Source organism: Petaurus breviceps, unplaced genomic scaffold (genome assembly GCF_028583685.1).
Source record: "Petaurus breviceps papuanus isolate PSGF00001 unplaced genomic scaffold, PetGlider_PUasm1.0 186, whole genome shotgun sequence".
Classification (NCBI taxonomy): Eukaryota; Metazoa; Chordata; class Mammalia; order Diprotodontia; family Petauridae; genus Petaurus; species Petaurus breviceps.
Window position 1 is genome coordinate 24066844 of NW_027185798.1, and position 13240 is coordinate 24080083.

The window sequence follows — 13240 nt, forward strand, 5'->3', positions numbered from 1 at the left end:
CTCACCCTTTCCTTCTCTTTATCTGTTTCTCTCTCCTTTCTCTCTTTCTCCCCTTCTTCCTCTTTCCCTCTTCTCTTCTTTCTTGTCTTTCTCTCCTTTCTCTCTCTCTTTCTCTCTCTTCCCCTCCTCTTATCCTTCCTCTTCTTTCCTCCTTCTCTTCTCTACAATCATAATTTCAAGTCTGAGAGGATCCTGTTTCACACTGAAGCTGATTCCATCAGTGCCACTCCCTAGTGTCACCACTGCTCAGTTAAGGACAGTCAGGCTCCCAGAGGAGCTCAGACCCTACAGTCATGAGGAGGGAGGAATAAAGGCATTTCCATGATCTCCCAAGGGAGCTCTGAGATGGCATTCTGTGGTGCTTCTGTGGCCACAACCTGGCTGGAGTTTTGTTCAGGGCAGCTGCTGGCCTTTAGTATCTCAGATGTCCAGATTATCATTAGCTTTCCGTGATTCCCGAACATATTCTGTTTGGGAGTCTGACCAACCCCCATCCCTTATTTTCTCTTACCAAACTGTCACTGTTTTGCCAAGTGGTGACCCACAGTAGGTCCTAAGCTCATAAATCAGCTGGAAGGGACCTCAGGGTCATCTAATTCAAGGCCTTATTTTACAGAGAAAACTGATGCTGATGACAGTATGTTGTTCATGGTCACAAAGGTAAGAAGTATCAGAGGCAAAATTGTAGCCCAGGATCTCTATCCCCAGGCCAGGGCTCTTTCCCCCATATCGTACTGCCTATTGCTCTCACACTCACTTGCCTAGTTGCCTGGTTTCTGCCCAGGTCAAAGAGTGAGGGGCTCTGGAAGAGATAGTGAGAGTCAAGTAGAAAGCCATCAACCCTCCACTGGGGGCTCTCTGCTTCAAGGCCATCAACTTTCCATGCCCCTCCCCAGAGGCTGTGCTCCAAACCTTCTCTTCATTCCTCAAGCCACCTATACCACCCCAACTCTCCTCCTCAGCAGAAGCCCTTGCCTCATACATCTGAGAAAAGTGAGGCCATCCATCTCCTCCTCGGCTCCACACTTAAAGCCACTCCAACATCATGCCCCTCCTTCTTGCCACCAGAAGCCCCTCGACTTGTGTCCTTAACCTCAGCCCCTCTACCATCCTCCAGGAGCACGACCCTTCAGTGACCCCCTTCCTCCCCCTAATTTTCAGTCTCTCTTTACCTCCTGGCTCCTTCATTACTGCCTACAAATCTAAGTCTCTGCCACAAAAAAGACCTTTCCTTGACCCTACTGTCCCCTTAAGCTTTATCATCCTATACCTCTCCTCCCTTTCCCAGCCAAACCCCTAGAAAAAGTTGGCTACAGTAATTTCCTCCACCCTTTTACCTCCCACTCATTCTTGTGCACTTTGCAATCTAGCCTCTGTCGCCTCTCCAAGATGACCAGTGATCTTACCTTCAATAGATCAACATCCTTTTCCATCTCTGAAGTCTTCTTTGAGTGGTCTACATCGTTTCCTTCCAAATGCTCTTTCCTCCCTGGCTTTTCCTAACATTGGTCTGACCTAGTTCTCTTTTCACCTAGCACATGGGCACTTTTCAGTCTCTTTCCTGGACCATGATCTATAACACACCTCTATATTATTTTATGTTATATATTATATTCTATATTCTATTATTATCTATAACACATGAGTGTTCAACATAGCTGTCCTAGGCCCTCTTCCCTACATTCTCTTTCTTAGTGATAGGCTCTCAAGGGTGGGTCCAGGTATCATTTCAATGAGGACCGCTCCTAGATCTACATATTTAGGCCAACCTTTCTCCTTAACTCTAGTCCCATGTCGCCATGTTGGGTGCTTATCCAACTGGATGACCCAGTAGGGTCTCTAACTCAATGTAGCTAAACCAGAACTCATAATCTTTCCCTCAGATGTTTACCTTTTCCTAATTTCTTTCTCTTTTCCAAGTCACCCAGGTTCAAAACCTCAGTCATACTTGACTCTTGGAGCTCTCTCCCTCTGCCCCTCCATGTTCAATCAGTTGCCAGGTCTATTTCCCTCACCAATATATCTGAAATTCATCTTCTCTCCATTCCTGAGGCCACCCTCGTTAAGTTCATAATCTCTTGCCAGGGACTATGGCAACTGTCTCCTAATTGGTCTCCTGGTCTCCTCTTTCTTTTCCATCCATTCATCCTGCCTGTACAACAGGCGACTCTGGGCAAGTCACTGAACTTCTCTGGGCCTCAGTTTCCTAATCTGTAAAAAGATTGGGCTAGTTGGTCTCTGGGGTCCTTTCCAAATCCACGTCCATGTTCCTTTTTAACTGCATAGGTTCTTCGGCTTGGAGAGGCTGGGTGATTTGCTAAGGATCATCCACCCAGTACGAGTCAGAGGCAGGACTTGAACCCAGATCCTCTTGGGGCCAATACTTCATTACTCTACCTACAGGGTTATTTGTGTAAGGGCTGCATTTCTAGCTTTAGCTGACCTCCTGCCATCCACCTGTCAAATGTGATTCTTCATTGACCCCATTTGGGGTTTTCTTGGCAGAGATACTGGAGTGGATTGCCATTTCCTTTTCCAGCCCATTTTACAGATGAGGAAACTGAGGCAAACAGGGTGAAGTGACTTGCCCAGGGTCACACAGCTTGTAGGTATCTGAGGTAGGATTTGAACTCAGGTTTTCCTGACTCCAAGCGCAGCACTCTGTCCACTTTGCCACCCACCTGGCTTCTGGCCATCGACTTTTTTCCCCTCTTCAAAGAGGCAAAGGGTAGAACAGGGAGGCAAAGAATAGATGTTTACTAGGGCAAGGCCTTCATTTTCTGAACTTCGGAATTTCTCCTGTAAAATGAGAATAACAATACTTGCACTACCTACTTCACAGAGTATAGTGAGGAAAGTGCTTCAAAAAATCTCAGTGAATTTAGAAACATGAGTTCAATCAATCAGTCAATCAACAAACATTTATTAAGTGCTTACTATATGCCTGGCACTATGCTAAGTCCCGTGGATCTAGATACAAAAGTGAGAGGAATCAAAGACCTTACATTTTGGGAGGGGTAGGCAGCGCGTACTCAGTGGGCATGGAATGTCGAATCCGCTCAACCTTTGCCCCCTTTCCCAGTAATTCACAATAATCTGGTGAGAGGGGGTGGCCTAAAGCCTCTTTAGGAAAGGAGGTGGCTTGTGAGTTGAGCCTGGGGGTTCCAAGATTCGGAGGCGAGAAGGGAAAGTACTGGAGGCAAGGGGAATGAGTTTTGAAGAGGCATGGATAGAGGCGGAAGATGCCTTGTTATGTAGGGGGACCAGCAATTCCGTTGGCTGAAGGACAAATTTTGAGAGTGGGACTAAAGTTACATCTTTAGTCGTCTGATATCAGAGCAGAGAGCTTTAAAAGGCGAACGAGGATTTTTTTTTAACCGAAAGGCAACGGGATGTTTCTCGAGTTATTATTAACCTAAAACACAAGCGATTAGGAAGCTAACTGTTTTTGTTTTTGAGATGCTCGGCAAAGGAGTTAAAGGAACACATCCTTTTCTGGCTCATGGGCAGATAATTGAGAGTTGACTGCATTTCGTAGTGGTTTTCTATTTCTTTGCAACTTTTAAGTCCGAAAGACTTTGGATCCAAGTCTGTCACCGATGGGTGTCTTACTGACACCATTAACATCTCCATGCCCCCAAACAACTCTCTGAAAACTATACCTTTATACCAGCAGGTGCGGTCTACACTAGTGAAGGGAATATCCCCACCGAGAATTCTTTACACAAATTAAATCAGAACTGCTTTCCTTTCTCTCCTCCCTCGCTTTAAAAAAAAAAAAAAAAAAGAGGCTAATATCCGAAGACCACAGACTGGTAGAACTAGGAGGGATCCTAGCCATCCCTCGAATTTTATTACAGAAAAGGAAACTGAGGCCCGGGGAGAGGGAAGTGTCTTGACTAAGCCAGCTTGGGGCGGAGCAGGGCAGGGAATAAAGTCCCAGTCTCTGGCCTCCCAGGCTCGCGGTGTTTTCATTTGCCCTCGCCGGCTGCCTCTCTTCAGGCCCCAGCCGTAGGAATTCCGCAGATGCGGGTAACGGCAAAAATAACAAGGCGTGGTTTTCTCCGCAGAGCCCAGGAACATTTACTGGGAACTGCATGCGGACAAAAAAGGGGTTTTGCGGAGGACTCGCCTGACAAATAGGTACAGATGGGGGTGGGGTGGAGGAGGGGCTGGGAATTAACTTTCCAGTGCCGTTCTCCGGCTCGGGCCACTCTGCTGGACTCCGAGCTCGGAGCTCCACCCTCGGGGCGAGCTCCTGGCCACCTAAGCCCCGCCCCCTCCCGGCAGGCAGTCAGCCTGGGGCTCCGCAGCCACCTGCCGGCCCCCCTCGGCGGTCCGGGTGGCCTGCTCGCCTTACCTGGGGCTGGCCCGCCCACCTGAGCCCCGCCCCGTCCCGCTCTAGAGTCCCGGCGCTCTGCGGCTGGCTCCTCGCTCTGGGGCCTCCCTCCCGGGGGCGTTCGGAGGCCACGCCCCTTTCGAATCCCAACACCCCAGCGCCCTGTGATGTCACAGAAGCTTTGATACAAAGAAACCTTCGGCCCACGCGGGTCGCCCCAGCAACGGGAGAGGGTGGGGGCGGGGCCGGGGCCGTCGCCGCCTTCAACTGTTGCGGAAAGGACTGGGAAGAGTAGAAGGAGCAGGAGAAGGGAGAAGCAAGGGGAGATTGTTCCAGGCTGGACGCGCCGCATCCTTCTCCTCCTCCTGGCACCGCCGGGGCTGCCTCCTGCCTCCGAGGCTGCGGAATGCGCTCGCCCCCAGCTCCTCCGAGCCAGGTAAGGCGGCCTGGGGCAGCGCCGGGCTAGGGGACTGGCTGAGCGCCGGGGGACCTCGGGGGAGCAGCGGCGGCGGGGTACACCTGGCCCGGCCCGGGGGCCCCCGAGCGCCCGCGGGGGGCAAGAAGTTCCTGGTTCGCTTGCAACTTCTCCCGCAGTCTGGCATCGCCGGCACGCTTGCTGCCCTTCCTGGCCCGCAGCCTGCCCCTTGCCCGAGGGAAGTTGCTTCCTTCCCTCTCCGGCCCCGGCCTGTGCAGGCAGCCCTGGGGAGGCCGGGGACACGGTCGGTCCGGTCGGAGCCGGCCTGGGGTCAGATTACCTGGCTCTGAGTTTGCCCAGGTGCTGGGCGCGGGATCTGCCCCGAACCTGTTGGGCCAAGCTGATCTATCCCCTACAGAAGCCCTTGCGAGTTGTGGGGGGACGATAATACAATACCTCCCCCCACGCCACTCTCGTGCACGGGACGGGGCAGCACCAAGGAAGAGGTAGTCCTGTAAACCTCAGGGGCCAGGCCAATCTCCTTGGGGATTAGAGCACGGGGGCTCGGGATGTGTGTGTCTATGTGGGGGGATGTATATTGTGTGGAAGCAACAGCTAGAGTACCCTTAGGGACCTTCCCCCCCCGCCCCCCTCCTAGAGTGTCCGAGTTCTTGAAAAAGGCACGTTTTTCCTGTGAGTATGTGGAGGGTTGCTTTGAAATGACCCTCCTCCCATCACCCCTTACACAGACCCCTGTGTCTGGGAGTAGATAACCCTCACTTAATCCTGGGGCAGACGGCCCCTAGCCCTCCTAACAACTAAGCCCCCTTGTACCTCCCCCCCCACCTGCTTGGCATCTTGCCCCGGGCCATGGTACAGATCGGCCGCTGAATGAAACGCTGCTTGGTTGATAGGTGTATGTTGGATGAATGTCTGGGGAATGACCAGGGTCGAAGCTTCGTTGTCCGCCTACCTACCAATAATTCGTTTTAATTTCTGCTTCTTTTTATCTTTGCATCCTATTAAACGCCTGCTGTGTGCAAAACACTGTGCAGTGTGCTGGAGACGTTACTCTTGGTGTTTTCGTTCAATTTTTGGCCAGAACGCGAGATCTCATTGGTAGAGAATCAAGATGATGGGCTGCTATTCTGCCACGGTGGGGCACTGAGAAATTAAGTCACTTGGTCAGGGTCATATAACCTGTGTGTGACTGGACCCTGGACTTTCTGACTCCGTAACTGGCTCTATCCCCTCCATTCCCACTGTGCCAGACAGGATTACACCCTAAAGGCCCCTGTGCTCTGGGAGTTTATAACCCATGGTGGGAAGGACGACAGTAACAACATTTACATAGAAAAATGCACACTATGTAATTTGGGAAGGGAGAGACCCCCACCAACTAGAGAGTCGAGCAAAGGCTTCTGCAAGATGTAAATGAGGAGAGTCCCATGCAAAGGCATCTTTTCTCTTGTGGATTAAATATGTCTCTGTATTGTGGCAACCTTCTGCCAGCCTTCGGTGCTTTGAAACTGGCAGGTGTCCTGTGGCAATATCCAGCTCCTCACTCTTTCCACAGCCTCGATCTCCTAGTGACCAGAAAGGAGAAGGGAGAATTGATAGTCCGAATAATAGGCTTCCAAGTGTCCAGTGATAATTTTTGTTCCAGTCCCTTGGTGTTTCTGATCAAGCCTTCTTGGGTGCAGATTGGATATTAGCAGAGCTGTGTTGCTGGTTGACTTCTTAGAGTCTGACCTTGAGTCGTCTCTGCCCAGCTTCTCAGAGATGTTTTTATTCTAAGGCTCAAAGTAGATACTGTACATAATATGTAAGAACATGTTGTAATTCAGAGAGATAGGGAAACACAAGATGCTGTTACTACTCAGAAAGGTAGGCAGACCACCTGATTCTTCAGACACTAGCTATGCGTGATCCTGGGCAAGTGACTTCACCTCTCAGTCCCCCTCCCTTCTGCCTTTCCCCAACTGTAAAATGGGCCTAAAAATGCTTTCACTACCGACCTGGATGGGTTATTGAGAGGAGAGGTCCCTAAAGTGTTCTAGACATGGGTTGTCTGGAAAGTGCTTCAAAGTGTTGGAGAAGTGAGAGTTATTGCTTACACTTGGGGAGGAGGTTGGTAGGGTCTGAGCAGCTCACCAGTTGACAGTCCCTAACTCTTCTGATCTGGGTTTCCCCCCTTGCTGGTCAAAGTCATCTCCTCCAAGTTATAAGTCACTATCTTATTTTTTCCTGTGGAAAGAGAGCATCTGCTTGGCCTCAGTTCAATTATGAGAGAACTTAGGTGACAGGTATTAGGACCAAATTTCCAGTCTGGCACTTGTTAAAACCTGGTTTTTACTGAGCACCTATTGGGTGCTCAGTAAATGAGCACCTACTGTGTGCCATGGACTGGGAAGTTGGACACAATCACAATCATGGATTTAGAACTGAAAAGGAACTTTGAGGCCAGCTAGTTAGTCCAAGTCTCTCCTTTAACACACAGGAAACTGAGGCCTGGGGGGGGGTGGGTTTTTTTTTAAGTAGTCTCTTCCCTGTATGCCTGCTGGCTAATCTGTGTGGTATTAAACATTGGAATTTTCATGGAAGAAAATCTCCATCCCCTGTGCCTCCTGGCTCTTCTCTCTTCTGTAGGTCTTTGTGCCTACCCTGTGTTTGCTTAGATCCTCAAAGACCTGGGGCCTCTGACTCCCTTATTTTCCCAGAGCCGTTAATCTTTACAAGAGACCAAAGTTGACCTGGGGGCCAGGGCCTCACTCAGGTCAGATCACAAGGCTCTGCTTACTTCTGGTTGTCTAGAGATTTGATGTTCTCTGGATAGAAGCAGGTGACCGCCCAGGTCTCGGTTCTGTTTCTGTCAAGTTGTCTGGGCTGTGGTTTCTGAATCTTAGAACAGATGTTCTTATAGACTGATGGTTCTTCAACTTTAAAAAGAATATTTTGACAACTGCATTTTATTATAACTGGTTTCTTTTGTAATACTTTGCATTGTATGTTATTTATTGAAAAACATGATTCTGAGAGGGGGCTGTAGGGTTCACCAGACCGTCAGTGCCTCACAAACGGTTATGAGCCCCTTTTTTAGTGTGTCTGACTATCACAAAGGATAGGGCAACATTTCTAAAAAAAACTCTTCCCAAACTAGGATTGTTGGGCTGTTCACCTGGAAACATGCACAGCATTTCAAGGATTAGGTGAAGGTGGAGTGGGAGGGCTGAGTTTCATCAAGGAAATGAAATAGCAAAGGAGTCACTTCCTCCCTCAAAGCTGGGACTCATCTCAGCTCCCAGAAAGTCTGGGAAAGCCAGTGGGCAAAAATTGTGTTCTCCCTGGCTGTGAGAGCCTGCCTCCTGGGAGCCTGGTGTATGAATGGTGCTACAAGTCAGTGGATCAACATCAGCTCCTTTCTGGGTCTTTGAGAGACCTGGGTTTGATTTCTGCTTGAATGCTTGCCCCTGTGTAACCAATCACATGACAGCTCTTGGCCTCAGTTTCCTTGTCTGTAAGCCAAGGGTGCCATAATAGGCGATTTTCAAGTTTACTTTGATCTCTCTGAGATCCTGTAAATGGACAGGTGAAATAGAGGAGAGAACTTGGGGTTTGCCCATTTTGGTGCCTTTCACATTCACCACCATGTGTTTTGGGTTGGGTTGTTTTTGTGGAGGGGGATATAAATATATATGCTAAGTATATAAAATATGAATTAAATATAGACACATTTAATTTCTATATATATATATTTATATGTAGAGAGAGAGAGAGATCTGTCGATATTTGTCTATTGATATATTTCTTTCTCTTCCAAAAGGTTTAATAAGTTAAAACCACACTGACCTTGGAACAACCTGTCTCCTGTATTTCTTTATCTATGAATGTGTCATTTTTCCTTATTAGAGTATGATCTCTTGAAGGCAAGAGACTGTCTCATTTTTTTTTCTTCTTTGCATTTCCTCCTCCTGGCACGTGATAGGTGCTTAATAAATATGTGTGAGTAGGGATTGTTTCATTCTTTGTGTTTGTATCCCCAGCATGGCACAGTGCTTGGAACATAGTAGACACTTGTTAATAAAATATTTGTTGATTGATTGGTGGTTGAGTTGCTTTGGGATCTAATATTGGGCTATATGAGAAACTGGGCTCGTGGAGAAGCATGTGTTCCATTCTCCTGTATAGTCTAAATGAATGAATAAATAACTAACTAAACAAATGGAAATTTCTGAAGATCCCTTTGGGAGTGAAGGCTGTTAGGCATTGTTCCCCACCCTCAGATGCAGTGGGCAAAGTGGATAGAGAGCCTGACTCAGAAATATCTGGGTTCAAGTCCCATTTCAGATACATGCTGACTGTATGACCCTAGGTGAGTCCCTTTACCTCTCAGTTATCTGGGCAATCTCCAGTCCACAGATTCTTAACTTTTTTTGTGTCCTGGCTTCTCGGTATAATATTTTTTAAATTCATCAAATAAAATTCATGGGATTATAAATGAAACCAATTCTGTTGAAATTAAGATGTGATTTTTTTTCCCCATCCAAGTTCATAGACTGCCTGAAATTTATCCAGCTCCTGGTTAAGCATCCATTCTCTGACTTATAGGGAAGGTACCAACCTGCTTTGGTAGAGGGGGCTTTCTCAACTAGGAGTCCCTATCCCACCCACTTTGCCAGGTGGAGTGAGAGTGTATGGAGGAGAGGACCCCCACGCTCTATTGGAGTGCTTTTCAGAGCTGGAGGTTGACTTCCTGTGATGCTCCTCAGGGTTCCTGGCTATGAGCTCTCGCTTTCTCTCTACAATGCACTCCCTCTTCACTTGGAATCCCTAGTTCCTTAAAAGCATGTCTCACCCACCACCACCTACGTGAGACTGTTCCTGATCCCCACAGCTGGTGCTCCCTCCCCTGAAATTGCCTTGTATTAATATACACTTATATGTGTATGAGTTATCTGTCCTGATGGAATGTAAGCTCTAAATAATTTCATTAGGACAAGCACTGTGCCTGGCACATATGTATATACTTGAATCATTCATGGATCATTTGAACTGGGTTCATTATGTTGACTGATTTTGATCAGTAGTGGTCATCAGAGTTGACTAAACATTACTTTCTCCAATCATTAGGTCTTTTTTTTTAAATTAAATTTTATGTTTATTTTTACTTTACCACAAGATTTTGAGTTACAAATTTTCTTCCCATTTTTCCCCCACCCACCAGCCCAAAATAGCGATCCCACTGTATTCCCCCTCCCCCAATCTGCTCGCTCCTATATCCTCCCCCATCTCCCCTTCGACTTTCCAGTAGGGCAAGATGGATCTCCATATCCCAGTGCCTGTATATCTTATTTCCCAGTTTCATGTAAAAATAATCATATATGTGTGTGTGTGTGTGTATGTGTGTATTTTAAACATTTGATTTTGCATCTTTGAATTCCAGATTCTTTCCCTTCCTGTCTCATCACCCACCCTTACTGGGAAGATAATCAATTCAATATAGGTTGTACTTGTATAGTTATGAAAAACATTTCCATAGTGGATATAATATATTGTGAAAGACTGACTGTATTTCATTCTATCCTATCCCGCCCCCAATTTTGACCCTGTCCCTTTTCAATAGTGTTTGCTTCTAACTACCCTGCCCCCCCTCCACCATCTCCCCTCTCATCTCCTTCCCTCCTACTCTCCAGTAGGACAAGATACCCAATTTTGTGTGTATGTCGTTCCGTCCCTAAGCCAAATTTATTGAGAATAAGGTTGTCCCATTCCCTTTTGTATTCCTGTTCTTCCCCTCCACTGTAAGTTTTCCCTTGTCTCTTCTATATGAGATAATTTACCCCATTCTGTCTCTCCCCATCTCCTCTCATTATATTCTTCTCTCACCTCTCAGTTTCACCTTTTAGATATCATCCCTTCCTATTCAATTGATCCTGTGCCCTCTGTGTATACCTGTACACATATATACACACACTCATATATGTATTCATATGCCATATACCCTCCTATATAGACATATATATATACACATTTATATTCCTTTCAACTATTCTCATACTAAGAAAAGTTTCATAAATTACAATTATCATTTTTCCATGTAGGCATGTAAATGGTTCAATTTTGATAATTTCCTTATGATTTCTTTTCCCTGTTTACCTTCTCTTGCTTCTTGTATCTGAATGTCACATTTTCTATTCAACTCTGGTTTTTTCATCAAGAATGCTTGAAAGTCCTCTTTTTCATCGAATGACCATATTTTCCCCTGAAACATGATACTCGGTTTTGCTGGGTAGGTGATTCTTGGTTTTAACCCTAGCTCCTTTGATCTCTGGAATATCATATTCCAAGCCCTTCGATCCCTTAATGTAGAAGCTACTAGATCCTGTGTTATCCTGATTGTGTTTCCACAATATTCAAATTGTTTCTTCTTGGCTGCTTATAATATTTTCTCCTTGATCTGTGAACTCCAGAACCTGGCTATAATATTCCTAGGAACTTTCTTTTTGGGATCTTTTTCAAGAGGTGATCAGTAGATTCTTTCAACCTCTATTTTGCCCTCTGGTTCTAAAACATCAGGGCAGTTTTTCTTGAGAATTTCTTGAAGGATAATTTCTAGGTTCTTTTTTTGATCATGGCTTTCAGGTAGTCCAGTAATTTTTAAATTATCTCTCCTGGATCTATTTTCCAGCTCAGTGGTTTTTCCCATGAGATATTTCACATTGCCTTCTATTTTTTCATTTGTTTGGATCTGTTTAATAGTATCTTGATTTCTCATAAAGTCATTAGCTTCCATTTGCTCCAGTCTAATTCTGAAGGAATTATTCTCTTCAGAGAGCTTTTGAAATTCTTTTTCCTTTTGGCAAATTTGGCTTTTTAAGGCATTCTTCTCATTGTTTTTTTTTGGGCCTCTTTTGCCATTTGAATAAAACTATTTTTTAAGGTGTTATTTTCTTCAGTCAGGTTGTTGACTCTCTTTTCATGATTTTCTTGCATCATTCTCATTTCTCTTCCCAATTTTTCCTCCACTTCTCTTACTTGATTTTCAAAATCCTTCTTGAGTTCCTCCATGGCCTGTAACCAATTTTTATTTTTCTTGGAAGCTTTTGGTGCAGGAGTTCTGACTTCCTTGTCTTCCTCCCATTCCATGCTTTGATCCTTTTTGTCCCCAAAAAGGAATCTAAAGTTGGACTGCTGTGCTTGCTTTGCTTCCTTTGCTTGCTCATGTTGCCCCTCAATTACTTGACTTTTGAGCTTTTTGCCATAGTAGAGCTCTGCTTCCAGAGGGGAGAGCTTTGTCCCAGATGGCTGGGGTTTTTGTAGCTGTCAGAGCTATTAGGATGGCGCCTTCTCTGCAGCCCCCACAAACTCTAGCTCACTGGTCACATACTTCAGGACCACCACCCAAGACTGTGATCTAGATCCAGGCAGGTTAAAGCAAGAGTGATTACCCTCTCAATGGTGGCTTGGCCCTCCCAACAATCTGCAGGCCAGGAGCTCTGAAGCAGCCATGTGGGGGCTGCCGCAACAGCCGCCACACCTCCGCCACTTCTAGCTCTGGGGGCAGGGGCTGGACCCGCTCCTCAGTCTCCCCCAGTTCCAACAGAGTTATACACTGACCTCTCACTTTTTCTTTGGCATTTATGGGTTGATAATTCTGGAAACCACCACTGCTGCTGTGATCCACTCTTCCAAAGTCCCCTGCAGCTGCTGCAGGTCGGGGCCACCCTGGGCCTAAAACTGCACTGTTCACTCGGGGCTGGGCTCTGCTCCCAGTGCACTGTGATAAACCCTTCCTGTCGGCTAGCCAGGCTGCCTTCAGCGGGAGATTTGTTTCTCTCTGTCACTTTGTCTGTTCTGTAGCTCCAAGGTTTGTTTAGAGTCATATTCATTAGGTTTTTTAAAGGAGTTCTTACCCATGTTTTCATCCTGGACCCCCTCTGGAGGTCTGCTGAAGCCTTTGGGCCCCCTTCTCAGAGTAATGTGCTTACCGTCAAAATAAATTACATAGGAAACCAATTCTATTAAAATTCAGGGACCCCAGGTTAATGACCCTTATTTAAGATGATATTAATAACTTCCACATAGATAGTTCTTCCTTTGTTCTGTCCCTTAGCACAGTGCCTGGCATATAGTAGGCACTTAATAAATGCCCATTACAACAGCCCTCTTGTGTAGGGGATGTGCTTGGAGAATCCAAGTGACTTATGATAATAATTGACGTTTTTCTAGCACAATGAGGTTTCCAAAGCTCTTTGTATGCACACTCAAGCCTCATCACAACAATCCTGCTAGGTGGGTGGTATTATTATTATCCCCATTTTATAGTTGAGGAAACCAGATTCAGAGAGTTCAATTAGCAAGCATTGATTAAATGCTCACTGTATACCAGGTACCATTCTAAATTCTGGGGACATGAAGAAAGGCAAAAATACAGTGACTGCCCTCAAGGAACTCCTGCTCTAATGGGGGAGACCACTATAAATAGC

At 46.4% G+C, this 13240-nt stretch overlaps 1 protein-coding gene across 2 annotated transcripts in view; it reads left to right on the top strand.

The window, feature by feature from the left end:
* RAB11FIP4 (RAB11 family interacting protein 4) overlaps positions 1-13240 on the top strand; it is a 178806-nt gene that overhangs the window by 117060 nt on the left and 48506 nt on the right. The window contains exon 1 of one of the 2 annotated variants that reach the window (XM_069089872.1): positions 4513-4775. The exons of the other annotated variant lie outside the window; for it this stretch is intronic. Within the exon in view, the coding sequence (XP_068945973.1) occupies positions 4746-4775 (30 nt within the window). The 5' untranslated portion in view covers positions 4513-4745. Of the gene's footprint in view, positions 1-4512; positions 4776-13240 lie in introns of those variants that run through there. 2 annotated transcript variants of the gene reach the window in all.